Raw genomic sequence first — 23,099 nt, forward strand, 5'->3', positions numbered from 1 at the left:
TTGTAGGAGTGATTCCGATCTATGTAGGCGTTATGGAATGAATTCAAGTGATTTAGAGCTTTGAAGTCTGAGTAAAAACCCAATACATTAAGTCGGGATCTTGTTCGGAGGTCGTGTACCAAGTTTCGATGTCAAAAGAGGATGAAATAATTTCAATCTGAGAAAATTACACTGTCGCACCGCACAGTGCGGCGCAGCGTGCGCCACGCCTTTGGAATTCTTCTGTCGTCTGTCAGAATCAGCTCTCTGAACTTCCCCACAAGCACACCGCACACTGCAGCGTAGCGTGCGGCGCGCCTGTACAAATTTTACAGAGCCAGAGTCCTATTTCGCGTAGGAAAGGGTGATTCGTCTAGGCTCGACCCTACTTGGTATAAATACATATAAAAATACTATTTTGAGGACTTTTGACACAGCTGAGACCTAGGGATGCCACTTTGGAGAGAGAATACACACAAGAAACATCGAGGAGCAAGAACATCTCAGATTTCTTCATCTTTTCTTAGTATTTTCAATTATCCAAACTTATAAAATTATTTTCTAATATCAGGAGTGGCTAAACCCACTGTTCTGGGGTTGTGATTTAGCCATAAATATTGTTTTTTAATGTTGACTTAAAGTTGATATCAATTCATTAATATATGGTTGTTTCTTCAATTCTGTGATTAATTGCTTAATTGTCTGGCTAACAGTTAGGTTCTATTTACTATATGTGCTATGCTTGGGAAAGCCATGTTTAGATTAGACAAAAATTGAAGAGAGCATGATCTTAACCCTTAGGGGGGCGAATTTGTGATTAGGATAGGAATATACCTAGTCACCGTGCTTTATTAAATATCGTAATCTTAATGCGTTCATAATAGATTGATTTCACAGGAATATCGGCGTTAATCTATTTTGAATAGGCGAGTAGTACTTCGGGAGAAGGTTATGAGAGCAATTATCGATTAATTAGCAATCATGAATGAATTGTGTGAGAGGGAGAGTTAACTAGAACACAATAGGATTGGTGAATCGATCAAAATCCTAGAATATTTGTCTCTATTCAATACTTAACAATCATTTACTGCTTGATAATTTAGTTAATACTCAGAATTATAGTTTAGTATAATCACAATCTTGAACTCGAATTTAGCTTGACTGAATAACAATATTGGTGAATTAGTGGGTAGTTGATATAAGTCTCTGTGGGTTCGACACTCGACTTATCATTTTATTACTTGTACGACCATGTATACTTGCGTGTGCGTTTGAGAGTAACAATTATATAGCTTCAAGAACATTCAGTTACTACAAACGACAAACTCCTAACGCATTATAATTTAGGGCTTGTTGGCTTGTTTAATTCACAAGTTATACTACAAAATTCAAATAAGAAAACAAAAAAAAAGAGATAGACGCAATGCTGACACGCTCTTAGGGTTGGGCATAATACCGATAAAACCGTCCGAATCGAAATTTCGATTTATTCAATCTCGATTTTCCGGTTTATTCTGTCGGTTTACGGTTTATATATTTAAAAAGTTCGGTGCTCGGTTCGGTTATTGATTTTAAGGGTTCGGTTTTCGGTGTAAGTTTACTGATAGTGAGTACTTTTTAGTGGTGTGCAGTCCAAGACTCCAAGCAAATTAGATAGTTTTAACTAATATAAGAAGTATTGTCAGTTGCAACAAAGCAAAAAAGGCAAGAGCTTCGGGAGTAATTAACTAATAATGCATTTATGACAAATTCTCATCCAACAATATTACATCAAAACTAAGTTTTAAAGGAGAGACACAGCCTGCACAATCTTCGATACCAGAAGTATTACATATTAACGCAGATAATGTAATCCCTGTATTGTCAATTAACATATCATTTGTTTGGTTACAATTTTTGTCATGGCTTGAAAATCGAAACCGAAGCGATTAAAATCGAACCAAACATGAATAAACTGAATTGAACCGAAATTATTACGGTTCGATTTTGATTATTAAAATCATAAGTCGAAAACCGAAAATCAAATAAACCAAACCGAACTTCTGCAAACTTCTGCAAAATCGGACCGACCGACTCCCACCCCTACTATGCTCTCGTGAATTTGCAGTTCTGGGACAAAAGAACGTTCAAATACATTGTCACACAGGGGGAACAATAAATAACATCCTTAACTATGCATGATTGGACCAATAAATTGCACTGATTAATGTAAAGTCTTCATTACACTGTCAGTGGATATAAGTTACATCCTATATACAAGGAGTTGATTTGTCCTTTCTAAAAAACAAAGCTCATTTGGGAGCCAAAAGAGTCTGTACAACAACAACCAAACAAATAAAAACCCATCCTTGCAATAGAACAGCAAAATTCCATGATTGTCAACAGAAAGAAACTCAAATATTGTTGGCTGTCAAAAAGTAGAGATGTTAACAGTATTAATAGAGAACACAGCCTGCAGAGTATGCGCCTCAGATCCATCTTCCAGAAGAAAATCCCTTTTTCTTTGAAGGAATAGACAATCCCAGCTCCTTACATTGCTCTTCATCCGGTTGTGAACTCAGAAATCCAGTCCCCACAAAATGTACCCCCGCTGATGCATCCTCAAGTTTTTTCTTTAAACTTAAGGATGTCGATAGAAAAGACTTTGAAGTAGTCTTTGATTGTTTCCTTACTGGCGTGACGTCCAGCTGTGCTACTTCCAGAAATCGCTCGGTTGCTGCTTCCCAAGAAAGTTCATGCCTTTGTTTATCAGCCAGTGGAGCAGGCTCGTCAGACAATGCCTTAAGTGTCGCTTTAACAAACCCTTCACTGTCATCATATGTTCTGCAATTTGGGAACTGCATAAAGAATTCGTTTGACGGATGGTTGGTGCATACAACTATTTTACCCATCGCTAGTGCTTCAGCTGTGGTTGTACAAACTACATCCGTGGTGCTTGGATTAAGAAGCACTTTATAGCTGAAGTCAAAACAACAAAACGAATTGTCATTTATTGATGATATGAGAATGAAATACAATACCTACAGTCAAGGTACATAAATACACTGTCTCCAACGCTTCATTCAGCAAACTTTAATTATGTGCTAAAAGTAACTCAAATTGCCAAGGTACATAGAACATGTAAAGAAAGAACAAGAATTGATGCAGTAGGAACAAGAATTCGTTAGGTTCCCTACTTGCTACTATGCACACTGAGGATAGTAGGAGGCACTTTGGTAATCCTCTGCATCCTAAAAGTGAAAGTGATTTAAATTGGGAAGTTTCATGGGTCTACTTATGGTGTTAGCTATTCTGCAGCTTCCACCATTTATACGTTCGTGTAGCTTAAGACGTACTGCGTTCTAGAAGTTATTCCGAGTTCCCACAAGTTATCCCCTGTGGTTAAATTGCAATGTTTTCAAGTCGATGAATGTTGCACCTTCTGTTATGCTTTTGTCAATTTAACAGTGCAGCGGTGTTGTTCCATCAACCCTATTACACAAAAGAAGCCAAAAACCAGGATAAATTTGTTGTCCCAATACTTTCACATCAACCCTCAAACCAGTCCCCAACCTTCTTCCTTCTTCAGAATTTCCTGGGTAACGACCTGTTAGCTCATAAGCTGATGAAGCAGCTGTTGCGTCATACGACATGATCGTCACGAGGTCACAGTTCATCCAACACAATTATCTGCAGTGAAAAAGCATCTATGCAGGGTGAAATTCTGCCAATAGCAGAGATGTTAAGTCAACTCCTTGCCAGTTGTGGGGTCACGACCCATATCAGAGAGTATTAAGGAGGAGGAAGAAGTCATTTACAATGCCTTATAGACTTTTGGGGCTTCAGCTTTCTGAACGGAGATCCTACCATTCCAACAATCGACAAGAAGCATCTCAGAATACAATCAAAAGTAGCAGCAAAAGTTGCCCGTGATTCAATAGTTTTGTTGTTCGCTTATACAAGACGATTGGAATCCGAACAGTCAAACCACAGAGGTCATTCCTCATCCTCATTCCAATTAAATCTATCGAAGGTGTCCGGAGACGAAAGAAGAATTAAGGGATCAATCGACTAACTTGAATAGATCCATAACCTGATTCCATCTGTCCTAAGTGACGGACTTTTTTTTCATAGAACACAAGGAAAACAGCTTTAAAGAAAGCTCAAGTTTTTGAAACTTGTTCTATTCACTTGCCTTCAACTTGTGTTATTTTTTCAAGAGTGTTAACAATGTCTGATGAGAGTTGGGATTGGGTGGTGCAAGAGGACACCACTGTAACTGCCAAATTTCTTAAATTGTTATAGTGAAAAAATAACCGAAGAATCAAAAAGTACTAAGATATATATATACACACACACACACACATCTCAGGTATCTCAAAAATTATGTATAGACTAATTCTTTTTACGTGTTGAAAACATAAAGCAGAGGCATTAAGGATGATAAGATACTGGGAAAGCATAGCCACAGCCACGTCTAAAGCTCCTAATAGGTATGATAAGTCCACATAGAAAGATCATTATCTCCTCCTTCCTTGTTTATTACTCCCTCTGTCTCAAATTAGATGAGGTACTTTCCTTTTTAGTCTATTCCAAAATAAATGACACATTTCTAAATTTGGAAATAATTCAACTTTAAACTCTTCATTTTACCCTTAATGAGAAGTTTTTATAACCACACAAATGTCATGACCCCATAAAGCTTTTACCCCTTAAGCTTTTAAGATCACAAGTTTCAAAAGTTATCTTTTTTTTTTTTCTTAAACTCCGTACCGAATCAAACTACCTCATCTAAATTGAAACGGATAGAGTAAATTTTTTATTATATAAATCAATTTTATATCATTACTAACATACCAACAGTGTCAAAAGTATTTACAAAGTGACTGAGTGGCTCAAAAACATCTATTAATCAAGTCGTTTCGATCATCGATACGTAATGGTTCCTCCCGTTACACCAAAAGAATAAGTGAAAAAGAAAGATGTTTAAGTAGATACAGTAGATGCACACCCGTAAGTTGGGAAATCACCCCCCGGAACCCCTAGATATATAACAAGAGTGAAGAAAAAGCTTGATAGTAGTTGTTAGCTTTTGGAGGCACTTACTCGTGAAATAAAGGATCTGCATGGTCACGTGCAGGATGTACCTTAACTGCCAATTCCAACTTCTTAAAAGCTGCCTCAATTTGAGCAGAATCCTCACCACTACCGTGTAAATTGATCTCCAATCCAGTAAGTTCCTTTTGATGATCACGTAAGAGTCTAAGTAGCTCCTTGTATCCTTTACTCCACAACATTTTTCCAATGTAGTAGACACCTTTGCTGAAAGCTTGGTTATCCTTTTGCTGTTTTTCTCTTGTTTTCATCCCAATCTGAAGGAATTTTGGATTGACTCCATGCACATTACAGACCAGAGATCTTGGGAGATCCTGGGTGGCAGCAGATAACCTGATGACCTGCCATTTAGAGCAAGTAATTATAACTATTTGAGCCATTCCACATCAAGTACGATAAAATTATGATACATAGTTATAACCATAAGTAAGGCCATTAAGTCTCACAAAAGTAATTTCAGATTCGTAAAAGAGTTTGAATTTATCCATCAAGGTAAAACCAATATGTTTGCCACCATCCTATACCATATACTGGTAGAAGAGCATTAATTTCTCAATACCACTACATGTAGGCTGCATAAAAGCAAAACGCTAAGATGCAGATAGATGGATGACAATGACCAATTTTACGTATTAATATTAGGAACAATGTATGTGCTGCTTTTCCTTTGTTCTAGTGGCCTATCTGAGGAACTTTAAAGAAGATGACAGTTGTTTGGTGGCCTTCAACTTAACCAGCATTTCTAGCAGTTAAGTGGCCTATTTCTGGATGTGATCATATTTCAAGCGAAAACAAGGCATTACCATGTTGCCCTGTGCAAATGACAAATTAAAGCAGAGGCTTTTTGAACTCTCTCTAGGTTAAGAACTCTGTTTCTTTACCTTAAGAACTCCTTTCCTAGATAAAGGAAGTTTGCTCAGAACTCCAAAGTGGTATCTGAAACTCAAGGTAGTTAACCAAAAGAAAGAACATAAATAATCCCACATTAAAGTGATCTCAAAGAGTTACATTTCACCTAAATTAGCTAAAACCAATTCATACCAGTTACTGCCTTCCCCCCCCCCCTCCCCACACGAAATCTAGATCATCATAACCAACAAATGAGATAACTAAAATGAACTAGATTCATACCTTGTGACAATAAATATCGACAACCCAGCTATTTATCTGTTTTAAGAAAAATGCCTGCACGGCATTCCTTTCTCTCCTTACATATTCCAGGTAATTGGTGTGAACAATTCCTACAACCAAACGAAATTTCTTTTTCCATCTCTTTCCGTGATGAAACCATGTAAGATGCTCGGGCTCCTCAAGGACTGCAACATCTGCTTCATCATCTGGAATGATTACTGTGATGTCCCCTAAAGCAAGAATGCTCCTTTTTTCCAGAGAAAACTGCAGTGCAGAAATCCCAGTTTTTCCTCAACAAGTTTGCCAGAAATTATCATTGCAAAAGTACAAATACAGATAAATGAAAACAGATTGAATAGAATAATTTGCAATATGAAATGATCTTCCATGATTTCATATCAAAACATTATTATTGATGAAATAGCACTAATTTTAGAAGAAAATAAAAGCAGGAGGTTGGAAGAGATAACATAATGATTTGTTGCTATACAAAGTGAATACCAAATGCAACAGACAGTCAGTTGAGATAACAACAAAATTATCACGATGGATATTGTCAAGACTCAAGAACCAAATGATTTTAAAGCTAAAAAGCCCCTCTTTACCTATTCCAGAAATATGCACAAAAGGGAACTCAAATTTTCTTGCAGCAGTCTAAATTAACTATTCTCATACTACAGACATCATTAAATTACAAAAATTAAAAGAAAACTGGAAAAAATACAAAACAAATTTTAAAAAGGAAAAAATCATCAAGTTACAAAACTTCAATTTCTCCATTCCCCTAAGTACTCGAAAGAGAAACAATTGAAGATCAGAAGCTTGCAGTTTGTGTGCAACTTTCAAAGGCAAGGAAACACTAGGATGTTTTCTAAGAACTAACTGGGGGCAAATTGTAATTCTTAGAGAAACTTAAAATTTCCAGAAGGAAAAATATGACATGTTAAACGCTTTTAAAGCCGCTTCCTCACTCCCAATCTAAATCTGCTAGGGATGAGGGGAAGAAAAAGAGTAAACGGTAGAACAGAAGAAAGAAAAAGTGGCATGTTAAATAATTTGGTTGACCTCTACAAATATGCCAAATTAAACATCAGTGCAATTATCATTGAATAAATTCAGTAATTCCCAGTACTACATTGTATGATACGGACACACAAATATACCTATATATGTCACAAGCTGAAGTCCGTTTGGAAATTAATCGACATATTCTAAGAGCTCGGTGTTTTTGGTATTATAAGCTAGATTCATTCTCAATCATATTTCAGACTTTAGAAAATAAAAAACTACAGCCAAACCTCTCTATAACAGCCTCATTCGTTCCAAATTGTTTTGGTTGTTATAGTGAAGTGTTAGTTATAGAGATTGGTTCCATAAAACTTGGCTTTTATAGTGAATGGTTGTTCCTTGTTATATAGCGATGCTGTTATAGAGAGGTATGACCGTAAATGTTTTTTTTTTCGATAAGTTGAAATAAATCTGGATTTACCTTTCCAGGGTAAAAACGTATGCTAAAATTTGATGCAAAACCAGTCCTCTCTTCCACCCACTGATGGACACACTTTTCTTGCTCCAAGTGTGAACTAAATTTGATACCGTTCGGAAACACATGTTCCTGATCTTTCAATGGCAGCCAAGGAACCACCAAGGTAACCTTTTGCGCACCATCTTTCGCAAGATATGCAGCACGAAAGAGAGGATTGACGGAAGTTCCAGTTAGCCAAGGAATGCTTGCAGTAGTATATATGGCAATGTGATGTTTTTTATCCATTTATTGAGGTAGAGTCAGATTATTTCTGGCTTCTTCACATGCCACTTAGAGTCAGGAAAGGGAAATTTCATACGACTGACCTGCACAGCTGAATTTAAAGATACTAATCAGTACTTTATCAAATACATAAGGACTCATACATGTTGTAAATAAAGGATATTTGGAAGATATCGAAATAAATAGAGAAGTTTTTGAAAAGAAGAAGTACGCTATAAGATCTATATCAAATGCCAAAGACTTAAAAACATTATGAATGATGATTTCTTAAGCATAAAAAAGAAGATGGTGCAAAAGAAACGTGGTACAAAAGAGATTCAAATCATATATACTTTGTACCAAGCAGTAGTTGTTCTATCACCACTGACTTATGCTCCAATTTTAGGAAAATAGTTAGTTTCACCTTAGTTATTCAAACTACTGCATATTTTAGGTGAAATGATCTACGAGCAGAGGCGGATCAAGAATTTAAATTTGATGAGTTTAGCCTCTAAATTCTTAGCATTGAACTTATTGTGCTTTTGAAATTGTGGATTCAGAATTTAATCGTTGTTGAAGATTTAGTGAGTTTTCACATGTATATCTATATTCCATGTTGAAAATAATGGCTCAGTTGAACTCATTGCATAAACACTCCATCCCCTCTGACTAAGAGCACAAAACTAAAACCTCTATACTTCCATTTCTACCTTCCTAGTAAGTGTAAAGTTTTCTGATACACAACGCAATCTCAAACACATTGCTTCAACAAGAAACATCTCAAATCCTAACAATACTTGTTTGTACTTGCCATATTGAAGGGAAAAAAAGGTAAGATTCATAGTTAAAAAGAACTAAAGAAAGTGCAAAACTTCAGATAGAAATGTGTCATTGTGAGCAAGATAAAGCCAGCATACACTAACACCCATTAAAAGAAACCAAATCCTCTCTTTTCTCCAAAGATAAAATGCAGAGCTAGCACTTGCCATATTGAAAAAAAGCAAAATAATTCATACCATAAAATTTTTGAAAGAACGTTTAAACCTTCAGTTAGAAATGTTTCATAATACCAAAAACAAAGTCAATATATACAAAACCTCATTTAAAGAAGCTAAATTCTCTCTTTTCTACAAAGAAAATAGTCGAGGTGCGTGCAAAAAACACTAGGTGATTTCATCTGATTCTGCCTAACCCTTGGCCGGCAGAGTTACCCGGTACATGTGCTAGCTGGAAGCAACATGTGCAAGGTGAAATAGTGGAGGTGCACACAAGATGGCCGGACATCAACCTAGTCAAACGATTAAATATTTCTAGATAAAATGATAACCAAAAATTACACGCATATATATGTATAAACTTGAACCAATATGAACGAAAGGGGCAGGGAATAGAACAGAAGAAAACAGACACAACCCACATCATATTATTGCATTATAAGTTGTTGGTAAGCTGAAAACACCACAACAAAAGATATCCATGAAAATCTTGAACATGTTTTTTTAGAAAATTACCTTAATTTTCTCCAACACCAAGGTTGAAGAATTCTGCAGGTCAGGAAAATTTTGTTCAAGAACAATTAGAGGTGGGAGGTGGGGAAATGAATAAATTAAGATGTATACAATGAAAAGGAGAGACAATAATACTGATTTAAGAGGTAGGATCAGCTGAAAAGATGCGAATAAATAGGAGGAATAAAGGAAGTGGCAATAGTTGTACGAATACTAAATAAATTTTTTAACAAATTAAGGAAATAATGACGCACGCGCTTGGCACGTGGAGTGATGAAGGAAATGAAAGGGAAGTTAGCAAAAAGCATAACTAGGCAAAATTGTAGGAAAATTTCCGCACATATAGCAGCATTATGTCTTTTACACATCAGGCAAGCAAATATTTATATTCCTAGCCAAAACTCTTTAAACATGGTAACTTCAATCACGCATTTCAGTTACCTACTACTACTTAATTAAGATAATTAGTCATTATTGTCAGCAAATCTTATTATTTGTAACTGCCGCATTCCATAAGCCCTATAGTATTACTTAAACAGATGAGCAGCAACGAATAGGTAGCAAACAACTGAAAAATCTCATATACTTCTTCTGCCATGGATAACAGAATCACAATTTTGGTTCAACATAGCGGTGAATGGGATATGCAACACAAGTTTAAGAATTTTAGCGTCGATGGGGTATTGATCAGTATGGATTGGGATTTTAAATCGATTCGTTCGGAGATATCAAAGATACTTGGAGTCGACGCAAATACTGATATGATGGATATTCAATATTCCGTGAAAGAGTATTTTCCACCCATGAAATTATACGACGAAAGGAGTTTGGGCTTGTACTTGGAGTTGAAAAGCAAAAAGTTATCTTTCACGGATTATCCATTGTGTATAACGTTTAAAGGGCAGGGTAATGACGCTACATGCTCGATTCCTGTTGTTAACAAGGCAAACTCCAGTCATTTTCAGAATTTACCAATGGTTGACATTAATATGGAACCGGTTGAATGGAATAATTCCGGAAATAGAGAGGACAATGATGTTATGCATATCGTTGAAGAGTGTATAATCGGCATCAGTACACATCAAGAGGTTAATGAAGGGCAGTTGTACAAAAATAAGGATGTACTGCAAAATGCTATGAAACATCTTGCAATCCGAGAGAAGTTCCAGTTCAAGGTTGATCGTTCAAATAAAACAAGGTAAATGTAAAGTTATCGAATAATCTTATATAAATTTCACTCATTATCTACATATGGCCGGCTGAAGATACGTGTATATAGCTAATTGTAGAAAGTGTACTTCATGTCTTGTAAATTTAGTATCTAGCAATGGTATATTCCCATATACTACTGTTAAATGGTATAAATTTAGTATAATATTTGGGTAAAAAGATTAAATTGATGGTTTAGAGCATATGCACGAAATATATATGGAATGGTATATGTATGATTTATATGTGCCAGTATATATAATTCGAGTTTTTAACCAAGTTACTAATTTAATTTTTGTATTTGAAACCAAAAAAGTAACTAATGTATTTATACTGTAGGTATTATCTTGTATGTGTGGATGATCAATGCTCATGGAATCTTAAGGCATCAAGCCTAAACACCTCGAATATATTCAAGGTGAGAAAGTTTAAGAAAGTTCACACACGTGGAAATAATTCCAGATTATCTTCACAGCGGCAGGCTACCTCTAATCTCGTTGGAAGTTTGATAATGAACAAGTTAGATGATCCAAAGTTGGAGTATACTCCAGCAGAAATAAAACGTGGCCTCAAGAGGGATTATGAAGTTGATTTGAACTATATGAAAGCATGGAGGTCGAGGGAAAAATCGTTTGAACTGTTGAGAGGTAAACCAAGCGATTCGTATAATAAGCTGCCGAGGTTTTTGTATATGTTAATGCATACAAATCCTGGGTCAGTGACAAGGTTAGAAAGATCAGATGACGAGTGCTTCTTGTATGTATATGTAACACTCTACTCATCAATTAAAGGGTGAGAGTACTGCATGCCTAATGTTGTTGTCGATGGTAGCTTTCTAAAATCAACACACAGAGGGACCTATAACGGCTTGCACCCAAGATGCTACAGGTGAGTTGAAGTAAACATTCATTGAATATAATAATCATAATGGAAATTATTTCATGTATAATACATTTCATGTGTAACGTGTATAAATTATCCGACTATTTTGATGCTATAGCAGCTTTACATTTAGTATAACATGTATCTTTTTATTATATATCATGTATAATGTATCATATCGGCATACCTTTACAACAAATCTGCTTTGTTTGATATGTTGTATAATTTAAGTTTTAAACAAAGTTAATTTTTGCTATGTTCAATAAGGTAAAATATTCCCGCTCGTGTATGTTGTGGTTAATTCGAAGAATGATGCATCATAGGAGTGGTTCTTCCAGAATTTGTGAGAAACATATGGTATAAGGGAAGGAATGTGCATCGTATTTGACAGGAATAAAAGCATTTTGAAGGCAACGTCAGTTGTGTATCCAGAAGTGCCTCACTGTGTATGCATATTCCATCTATGGAACAACATAAAGTTGAGGTTCAAGAAAAGCCAAAAGAAAATAAGGCCCTTATTTTTTGCTATGGTTAAAGCATACACAAATGAGGAATTCAACCAATACATGTCAGAAATATGTAATATTGATGGGAGAGTTAAACCGTACTTATTCAACATTGGATATGATAGGTGGTCGGTAGCGCATTCAATCGTTAACAGGTCCATGGTGATGACCTCAAATATTGTGGAATCCATGAATTCTGCGAATAAGGCAGCGAGGGATCTACCTATCTACGATATGCTTGACTACTTGATGAAGCTGGTTGGGGCTTGGAATAATACAAACAGAAACGCAACACTGGCAACTGATACAACGCTTAGCACAAAGTATGAAATAATGCTGAGGGAAAAAATCATTGCGTCGAGAAGCATGACTGGAAGTTAAATTGACATACAAGGTACAATCTTAGAATATATAATGAAATTAGAGTGTACTGATAAAAACGTTACACTATTTGTGAAATCTTTGTGAATTTTTGGAATGATTGAGCAAAATTTCGTGATTTTTCTGAACAATTTGGGCGAATTCCGAAAATCCATATTATGGTACCATGGCAAAATTCCAAATATTTTGATAGATTGAGTGATTGGAGAAAAGAAGATGCTGGAAGGAGATACTATGAAGCGAGAGTGCATCTGATTTCTTTTAACGATGAGAGAGAATGTGAAATTGCAAAGATCCCATGATTTGTGCCTTTTGCCATGGTAATTAAAATGTAAAAAAATCTTTCCTTTATGTAATAAATAAAGATTGCTAACATTTTCTTAAATATTTTTTAAAAAGTGACGTGCCATGTATATTTCTCTAGTTTTATTTCCGTTGAGAAAGAAAGAGACAAATAACGAAGAGAAGGGGGCCGAAGAGACATGGGGTTACGGGTTCGGTGGAATCCAATAACTTTGGTCCTTATTCTATATTTGTCTAATGAAATTCATTGAATAAGTAGAAATTGTTAATTTAAAACGCGGTAACTTAAAGGAAATAAAATGTTGAACTCGTAAACTTCAAACTCTCACTCCGCCTCTGCCAAAGAAAGTATAAATTTATCCACCTTTAATATTTATATCAAATCTATGAATGAAAAATATGTATTTTTATACAGATATTTATTATTTAATTATAATAAAATAAAATTATTATATTAAATTATTTGATTTGATGTAAATGCGACTAAAAAATATTTTGTGACAATGAGCATATAAGCATTCGGTTGGTTAGTTGGTTTTATTTACCCGGTGTCCTACATCCACGCTAGTACCAGCGCAAAAAACAAAGTTGTACTGTGGCCCGCTGAGGTGCTGGATTTGTTTTCGGATGGACAAAATTGATTAATTTAGCTCATAAAGAGTAGGCGTAATGGCTTCCTGGCCACTTAAACTTGTATCGGTTTGTAAAGCCGATACATGAACTTATATTTTTCTCATTTAAACACTTCAACTTGACGAAATGAATACTAATAAACACATTTGACCATTGACCAAGCCTATGAGGAAGTGACACAGCTGACATGGCTAAATTGTGTGCAAATCACGCTGTCAAAGCGCGTGAATAATTTTATTTTTATTAAAACAATATTAGAAATAGAATAAAATATAAATAAGAAAGGGAAAAAAGATCTTTCTCTCCCCCCTTCTCTTTTCCCCTCCCCTCCCACCTCTCTCATCTTCCCAAGCAACTCCCCCGTCCGGTAAATATTTTTCATTTTCTATCCTACTTCCCCCCCCCTTCCCCGTTTCTTTTTCTCTTTCTCTTCCACATTCACTAAATGGCTCATGAACAAGGATGACAAACACAAATCTAAAAATAGTCCAAATTGTTATGCGATGATTAACTAGAAAAAGAAATGTAAGACCGGATATCTGATTCATTAGCATCATTATCATCTGGTTCTTCTTGGCCGTCACTGAGCTCTTCCATATCGGACTAGAGCTGTTTTGGGAAAATCTAGGGTTTGCAGGTGGGGCTTAGCGAAGAAGCCATCAATATGAGGAGGGCAGGGTTTGGAATCAAAGTCGAGTAGTTCTCGGGAGGGACTATCCATGTCCCATTGTATATTGGTGAGGTTTGGAGTTTGGACGAAGCTTTCTTATAGGAGGAAGAAGATGATGGTGGTTGAAAATGGCTAAGGTTTAGAGTTGTTGGATAGGCTGTGTATGGTGGAGAAAAAAGAGAACGAAAAAGAAATTAAAATTTTTAAAGATTAATTTTTTTTTCCTAATAATATAGGACCCATAAATTCACATGTCATATAATAAAGACCAAACATGTGACATGACATTCATGTCAGAGCGATTGGCGAACATGTTCAATAGAAAGTATTTATTAGTATTCATTCCGTCACGTTGAAGTGTCCAAATGAGAAAAATATAAGTTCATATATCGGCTTTACAAACCGATACAAGTTTAAGTGGCCAGAAAGCCATTTCGCCTGAAGAGTATATTCCGATGCATATACATTCATAGGAATTAGGATATCAGTATGCACATTTCTCATGTGGTATTTCCACTTTATTAGGAGCTGAATTTAAGATAAAAATTGTTACCCATCTTGTCTAATGGTTAATGACATCTATTGAGGATTTTAAATAGGAAACTTTACCTCCCATAGTGAAGGTTGACACCTTATACTCCTTTTAAAAAATTATCTCTTACAGCTATCTTTTAATTTTTATAGCAAAATATTTATTTATAGCCATTTCCTACCGTTAAGTCATTAAATACGCTGTATATTATTTTTCTCACTCCTTTTTCTATTTTTTTCTCTCACAAAATTACCAGTAAATTTCTCTCTCCACGATCTCTCTCTCCAATTTCTCTCAGCGCAATTCTCTTCTCCATTCCCACTATCCACGATTCTCCACTGATTCATCTTCATTGTCTCTCTCAATTTTCAATTTTTTTGCTCTAAAGAGTTGTGGTAAGTATGAAAGTTGTTAGATTTTCACTGGTACTGTGCTTCTTCTGTTTCTCTCTAAATTTTCAAAGTAGAAATTAGAAATTCACTACTTGGACGACCCAGAGGGTGCTAGTACCGGCGGCAACGCCCCATATGACGGCGGTCTAGATATCGATGGATTGGGGACGGAGTTTGGGGCTGAGGAACTTGAAGAGTCAGTTACCTGTCACGACCCCAAAACCGACCCGATCGTGATGGCGCCTATGGTAAAACTAGGTCAGCCGACACATTTCCAAGATAATTCAACATTTCATTTAAAGCTTAAATAATAAAATTTTCAACTGAAATTCCATAAAAGATTTAAAGTCAAAACTAAAATAAAAGCGAAAAATAAAACTCCCGACCTTGGGTGTCACTAAGTCGTGATCTATTCCGAAACATAACTAGACCAAAATAGTCTGAAAATATCCAACATATACTAGAGGGTAGATAAATAAGAAGAAAGGCGGGACTGCGAACATCAGGCAGCTACCTCGTTAACTCTGGTGAAATCCGCGTCTGGAACAGTCAACAGCCGCTACCGTGCCTTGAGATACCTGAATTTGCACACAAGGTGCAGGAGGTAACGTGAGTACACCAACTCAGTAAGTAACAAGTCCAAACTATGGACTGACAAGTAGTGACAAATTAAACCTCAACAGGTAACACAGTTAAACTATACAGTAAAGTAGACATGCTTGCAGTTCAAGTATTCAGCTCAACAGTAAGTAAATACAAATCTGAACAGTGTGAAGAATAAAGCTCAGCAAATCTCTATGTACCAATGCACACAAAGCATAAAGATGTACCATATATCTCCACTCTCTAGTGCTTAATCACTCGGAACTGTATATGGCCATCCGGCCCAGGGAAGATCCATCCCGGAATATATACTCATTACTGACAACAGTCACCCAGTACCGAGGAAGGCCATTCCAGCCCTATGGAGAAGATCCATCTTCTGGTATAAGTACTTCGGACAAGATCCATGTCCAGGAAAGATCCATCCCTTAATAATATAAACTCCGCTCACTGGGGGTGCGTAGACTACGGAGGGGTTCCTTTCATCCCAAGCGCTATAGCAAGCCAACGAAGGCATAATCAATATTCCGCTGCGGCGTGTAGCCCGATCCCATACTGTCACTCATAATTAGGCTCTCGACCTCACTCAGTCATCACTCTCCAGTCTCACACACACACGCTCACAATGCCATAACACTAGCCCGAAACAATGATATGATATGTCAAATGATAACAATCGAGACTGAGACATAATATGGTATGCATGAACAAGACTGAGTACAGAGTATCAATGAAACTAATGGTATGCCAGCAAGAAACGACCATTAGGGTCTTAACAGTATCGGCGTGAAGCCCTAACATGGTGATTAGCATGATTTACAGCTTATTAACTTATTCACATAATCACAACACATATATCAGCAAGAAAGAGTCACTAAGCGGTGCCATGGAATGATCCAGGCCGCAATTCTCACGGTGCACGCCCACACGCCCATCACTTGGCATTTGCGTCACCTCCATATTAATCATAGAACACATAGTTCGGGGTTTCGAACCCTCAGAACTAAGTTTGGAAGCGTTACTTACCTTAAACCAAGCCAAAACTCTAACTCGTGATGCCCTTACATCTCGATTCGGTCTCCAAATGCCCCGAATCTAACCAAAATCAGTATATTAACATTAATATATGCTAAAGGAATGAACCCACACGAAAATTATCAAATTAGACCCAAAATCCTGAATTTGGCTCAAACCCAGCCCCCGGTCCCACATCTCAGAATCTGATAAAAATTACAAAACTAGAAACTCATTTCACTCCCGAGTCTATACATTTGAAAACCATTAAAATCCGACGTCAAATGACCCCTCAAATCCTCAAATTAAACTCTCCAATTTCAAGCCCTAATCCCCCAAATTTCTTCCCTAATTTTCACTAATTTCATCATTAAACAATGAAAAAATCGTCAGAAGCACAAGTAATAAAGCTTAAGTATCTTACCCAACTGATAACCCTTGATCCCTCTTGAGAAATCACTGCCCAAGCTCAACACCCATTTTCAAAAATGGAGAAATTAGGCAAAATTCGTGAAGGAGACCATTTTATACTTTCTACCCAGCGTTTTCTGCATCTGCGATCACCATGTCTCTTCTGCGATGCTGCACATGCGGAAATTCCATTGCAGGTGCTATTTTTACTTAACCTCCAGATCCCGCTTCTGCGGTCGAACACCCGCATCTGCGGTATCGCAGGTGTGGTCCCTTGTACGTACCTGCAGCTTTCCTCGGCTTCCCAATTCTCCGCATCTGCAGTCTAATCTCGCTTCTGCGAGTCTCGCACCTGCGGTCCCCAATCCGCAGGTGCGGAAATGAAAGAAGTAGCAGCTTCAGCTACTCAAACCAAGTTCCAATCTTTCCATTAACCATCCGAATTCATCCCGAGGTCCTCGGGACCTCAACCAAAAATACCAACAAGTCATATACCACTATTCAAACCTTCGGATCACTCCAAACAACATCAAAACACCAAATCACCCTCAGATTTAAGCCTAAGAACTTCTAAACTTCCGAATCCCGCAAACGATGTTTAAACCTTTCAAACCTCGTCCAAATAACCTAAAATTTTGCACACACATAAAAAATGACACTATGAACCTACCCCAATTTCCAGAATTCTATTCTGACCTTGATATGAAAAATCCCACTGTCGACCGAGAAACGCCAAATTTACAATTTCGCCAATTCAATCCTAAATCTACCACGGACCTCCAAATTACCTTCCGAACACACTCCTAAGTCCAAAATTGCCAAACGGAGCTATTCGAATCATCAGAATTCACATCTGAGATCTTCTACACATAAGTCAACATCCGGTTGACTTTTCCAACTTAAGCTTCGAAAATAGAGACTAAGTGCTTCATTCCACTCCAAGACCACTCTGAACCCGAACGAACCAACACGATACGATGAAATACAACTGAACAACACATAAATAAGAAGAAATGGGGAAAACAGGGCTATAACTCATGAAACGACCGGTCGGGTCGTTACATCCTCCCCTTCGTAAACAAACGTTGGTCCTTGAACGAGTCTAGAAACATACCTGAAGCCTCAAACAGGTGTGGATATCTGCTCCGCATCTCCGATCGGTCTCCCAAGTGGCCTCCTCTATGGGCCGACCTCTCAACTGCACTTTCACTGACGTTATATCCTTTGATCTCATCTTTCAGACCTGCCGCTCCAAAATAGACAATGGCTCCACGTCGTAAGTCAAATCACCGTCTAACTGAACCGTGCTAAAATCTAAAACATGAGACGGATCACCAATATACTTCCAGAGCATAGAACACATGAAATACCGGATGTACGATCGACAAGCTAGGCACCAAAGCAAGCTCAAAAGCCGCCTCCCCAATCCGCTGAAGCACCTCAAAAGGCCCAATGAACCGAGGGCTCAATTTGTCCTTCTTCCCAAATCTCATAACACCCTTCATGGGTGAAACCTTCAGTAGAACCTTATCCCCTACCATATAAGACACATCTCGAACCTTCCTGTCAGCATAACTCTTTTGTCTTGACTACGCCGTACGAAGCTGCTCCTGAATCACTTTCACCTTGTACAAAGCATCTTGTACCAGGTCTGTACCCAAAAGCCTAGCCTCGCCCGGCTCAAACCAACCTGTTGGAGATCTATACTATCTACCATATAAAGCCTCATATGGAGCCATCTGAATACTCGACAGATAACTGTTGTTGTAATCAAACTCCCCGAGCTGTAGAAACTGGTCCCATGAACCCCCAAAATTAATGACACAAGCGCGCAACATGTCCTCCAATATATGAATAGTGCGCTCGGATTGCCCGTCCTTTTGAGGGTGAAAAGTTGTGCTCAACTCAACATGAGTACCCAACTCTTGTTGTACGGCTCTCCAAACTGCGATGTGAAATGAGTACCTCTATCTAAAATGACGGAAACTGGGACAAAATGCAGGAAAACAATCTTTCAGATATAAATCTTAGCTAACCGCTCTAAAGAATAGGTAGTACCACAGGAATAAGGGTCGCGGACTTGGTTAGTCGATCCACAATCACCCAAATAGCATCGAACTTCTTCAAAGTCCGTGGAAGTCCAACTACGAAATCCATGATTATCCGTTCCCACTTATAATCTAGAATATCTATCTACTGAAGTAAGCCACCCGGTCTCTGATGCTCATATTTCACCAGCTGACAACTGAGGCACCGAGCTACAAATTCTACTATATATTTCTTCATTCTTCTCCACCAGTAGTGCTGTCTCAAATCATGATACATCTTTGTGGCACCCCAGATGGATGGAATACCATGAGCTGTGGGCCTCCTCCAGAATCAACTCCCGAAGCCCATCTACATTGGGCACACATATTCGACCCTGCATCTTTAATACGCCATTATCACCAATAGTCACATCTCTGGTATCGTCGTGCTGGACTCTATCCTTGAGGACAAGCAAATGAGGATCATCATACTGGCGCTCTCTAATGTGATCAAACAAGGAAGACCGAGAAACCACACAAGCTAAGATCCGATTGGGCTCCGAAATATCTAACCTCACCAACCGATTGGCTAAAGCCTGAACATCAACTGAAAGAGGTCTCCCCCTAACAGGAATAAGTGCCAAACTGCCCATACTCACCGTCTTCCTACTCAAGGCACCTGCCACTACATTGGTCTTCCCCAGATGGTACAAAATAGTAATATCATAATCCTTTAGTAGCTCCAATCATCTCCGCTAGCTCAAATTGAGATCCTTCTGCTTGAACAAGTGTTGGAGGCTACGATGATCAGTAAACACCTCACAAGACACACCGTAGAGATAATGCCTCCAAATCTTCAACGCGTGAATAATGGAAGCCAACTCCAAATCATGAACAGGGTAGTTCTTCTCTTGGGGTTTCAACTGTCGAGAAGCATAAGCAATCACTCTATCCTCCTGCATCAACACATACCCAATACCGATCCGATAAACATCACAATATACTGTATAAGAACCTGAAGTTGATGGCAAAACTAACACTGGAGTTGTGGTCAAGGCAATATTGAGCTTTTGAAAGATCGCCTCACACTCATCCGACCATATGAAACGAGCACTCTTTTGAATCAATCTGGTCAAGGGTGATGCTATAGATGAAAATCCCTGAATGAACCGATGGTAATAACCCGCCAACCTAAGAAAGCTACGAATTTTTATGGCTGAGGACGGTCTGGGCCAACTCTGAACCGCCTCTATCTTCTTCGAATCAACCTGAATACCCTCACTGGACATTACGTGCCACAAGAAAGCCACTGAGCTGAGCCAAAACTCACACTTGGAGATCTTTGCATAAAGTTTCTCCTCCCTCAACTGCTACAATACAACTCTCAAATGCTCACCGTGCTCCTCCTGACTACGTGAGTATACTAGAACATCATCAATGAATACAATAATAAACGAGTCGAGATAAGGCCGAAACACGTTGTTCATCAAATGCATGAACACTGCTAGGGCATTGGTCAGCCCAAAAGACATCACAAGGAACTCATAATGACCATATCGGGTCCTGAAAGTTGTCTTAAGAATATCCGAGTCCTTGATCTTCAACTGGTGATACCCTGACCGGAGATCAATCTTGGAGAACATTCTCGCTCCTTGAAGCTGGTCGAATAAATCATCAATACGGGGCAAATGATACTTGTTCTTGATTGTGACTTTATTCAACTACCTGTAATCAATGCACATCCTCATAGTGCTATCCTTCTTTTTCACAAATAGGACATGCGCACCCCACAGTGACACACTAGGCCGAATAAACCCCTTATCAAGGAGTTCCTAAAGCTGCTCCTTCAACTCCACCAGTGCCATACGATACGGTGGAATAGAAATGGACTGAGTGCCCGACACCAAATCAATACCGAAGTCAATATCCCTGTCTGGTGGTATGCCGGATAGGTCTACAGGAGATACATCCGAAAAGTCCCTCACTACTGGAACTGAATCGATACTAGGAGTCTCTGCACTGACATCACTCACAAAGGCCAATAAGAAAGACAAACCTTCCTAACCATCCGCCGGGCTTTCAAAAATGAAATCACTCTACTCGGAACATAATCCGACGAACCTTGCCACTCAATCCGTAAAACACACCGCATAACCAATGTTATTTTCTTAGCATGACAGTCCAAAATAGCGTGACACAGAGATAACCAATCCATGCCCAATATCATATCAAAATCGATCATACTAAGCAACAAAAGGTCCACTCGAGTATCCAAACCCCCAGTAGTCACCACACAAGACCGATATACGTGGTCCACAACAACAATATCGCCCACCGGAGTAGATACATAAACAGATGAAACAAGAGACTCACGGGGCGTATCCAAATAATGAGCAAAATATGATGACACATATGAAAAAGTGGAACCAGGGTCAAATAATACAGAGGCATCTTTGTGGAAGACTGATACAATACATGTAATCACAACATCTGAAGCAATAACATCTGGTCTGGCTGGGAGGGCATAGAAATGGGCTTGTCCATCACCTGATCGACCTCCCGAGCTGATTGGGCGGGTGGAGAAGTAACTGGGGCTAAAGCCGAAGGCTGACTCCTCTACTGGGATGAACCTCCCATAAGATGGGATAGAATCTCTTGATATGATCCAAATCTCCACACTCGAAGCAACCTCTCCCGGCAAATGGCGGAGGGGACTGAAGGGAGCCCCGAGCATCGGGATACCCACTAGAAGAACTAGGCATAGATGAGCCCTGAACTGATGGTGTGTGAGTCGAACTCTGAGTTGGAAAGGCACTAAGAGATGAGTGACCCTAATGTGAACTGTGATAACCATGGCCAGACGATCCGCCACGGTGACCCGAACGAGCTGGTTGAGCATGTCTGAATGGACGACCTCTGTTGTGCTAAAACTGACCTCCAGAAGGAACACCACCAAAACTACCAGATCTCCGAGGCCTCTTGGCCTCCCTCTCAACTCGCTCCTAGCGGTGAACTGACTCTATCTCTCTGGCAATGTCAACTACTTCCTCAAAAGAAGCGCCAGATACCCTCTCTTTGGTCAAAAAAATCCGTAGCTAATAAGGGAGGCCATTAACGGACCTCCTTATCCTCTCCCTGTCCGTGGGAACTAGCTAGATATAATGAAGGGCCAAATCGGAGAATCTCATCTCATACTGCATCACGGTCATATCCTCCTGACGCAACTGCTCGAACTGCCTGCGTAGCTCCTCTCTGATGGAATGCGGTACATACTTCTCTAGGAAGAGAATGGAGAACTGATTCCAGGTAAGGGGCACTGTATCAACAGGACTACGCCTCTCATAAGCCTCCCACCAAGTGAAGGTAGCTCCAGAAAACTGAGAAGTAGTAAATAAGACCCTACTGGTCTCCAGAATACCCGTTGTACATAGCATCCTCTGAAACTTGTCCAAGAAACCCTGGGCATTCTCGCCCTCTACACCACTAAAAGTTGGAGGCTAAAGTCTACCCAACCTCTCCAATCGACGCTGCTCGTCATCAGGTATAACTGGTACCACGTAATCCTGAGCAGGTGCAATTGGCTGGGCTAGTGGTACCTCCGGTCTTTGTAGTCCCTAACCAACTTGCTCGAGTGTACGAGCGACGGGAGTCTTAGTGCCTCCCCCGGCCTGAGAAGTAGATGCTATAGTAGAACCTGCGGCTGCCTGAGCAATATTAGTGCACACGGTCAAGATCTGAGCCAAGGTCTCCTGAAGGCCTAGAATAACAATAGGCACAATCGGTGCCTGAGCTGGTCCTATTGGAGCATCCCCTGCTGGAACCTGATCATGAACTAGGGCAGTTGGTGGATCTGCAGGTATTGCCCTAGCTGCTGTGCTGGTTATACCTCTGCCCCTACCACAGCCTCGACTGCGATCTCGGTCTTTAGTGGCCCCAATTGGTGGTACTGGTGGTCATCTGTCCTGACCGATAGCATGTGTAGTCACCATCTATGAGAGAATAGAATAACAGAAGTTTAGTTACTAGAATCAACAGATTCGCACGACAAGAATTCAAGAATATGAAGTTTTTCCTAAA

The 23,099-nt window shown here is 38.8% G+C and overlaps 1 protein-coding gene across 1 annotated transcript; it reads right to left on the minus strand.

Moving 5' to 3' along the window:
- Positions 1 to 2,160: 2,160 nt before the first annotated feature.
- Positions 2,161 to 9,595, minus strand: LOC104214465 (digalactosyldiacylglycerol synthase 2, chloroplastic-like). The gene is made up of 5 exons (XM_009764125.2): positions 9,463 to 9,595; positions 7,694 to 8,063; positions 6,205 to 6,468; positions 5,065 to 5,414; positions 2,161 to 2,937 (listed from the first exon to the last, which is right to left on the minus strand). Exons 2-5 carry the CDS (start codon positions 7,973 to 7,975, stop codon positions 2,448 to 2,450), a joined length of 1,386 nt encoding a protein of 461 aa, XP_009762427.1. The 5' UTR covers positions 7,976 to 8,063; positions 9,463 to 9,595; the 3' UTR covers positions 2,161 to 2,447.
- Between the last annotated feature and the right edge of the window lie 13,504 nt (positions 9,596 to 23,099).

This window comes from Nicotiana sylvestris, chromosome 8 (genome assembly GCF_000393655.2).
Source record: "Nicotiana sylvestris chromosome 8, ASM39365v2, whole genome shotgun sequence".
Classification (NCBI taxonomy): Eukaryota; Viridiplantae; Streptophyta; class Magnoliopsida; order Solanales; family Solanaceae; genus Nicotiana; species Nicotiana sylvestris.

Excerpts from the sequence above, each read along its gene's own strand:
- LOC104214465 (XM_009764125.2), bottom strand. The coding sequence starts at position 7,975 with ATGGATAAAAAACATCACATTGCCATATATACTACTGCAAGCATTCCT. Across the intron at positions 6,469-7,693 it reads TACGTTTTTACCCTGGAAAG|TTTTCTCTGGAAAAAAGGAG; the intron begins GTAAATCCAGAT and ends TCTGCACTGCAG. Across the intron at positions 2,938-5,064 it reads GCAGATCCTTTATTTCACGA|CTATAAAGTGCTTCTTAATC; the intron begins GTAAGTGCCTCC and ends TTTTGACTTCAG.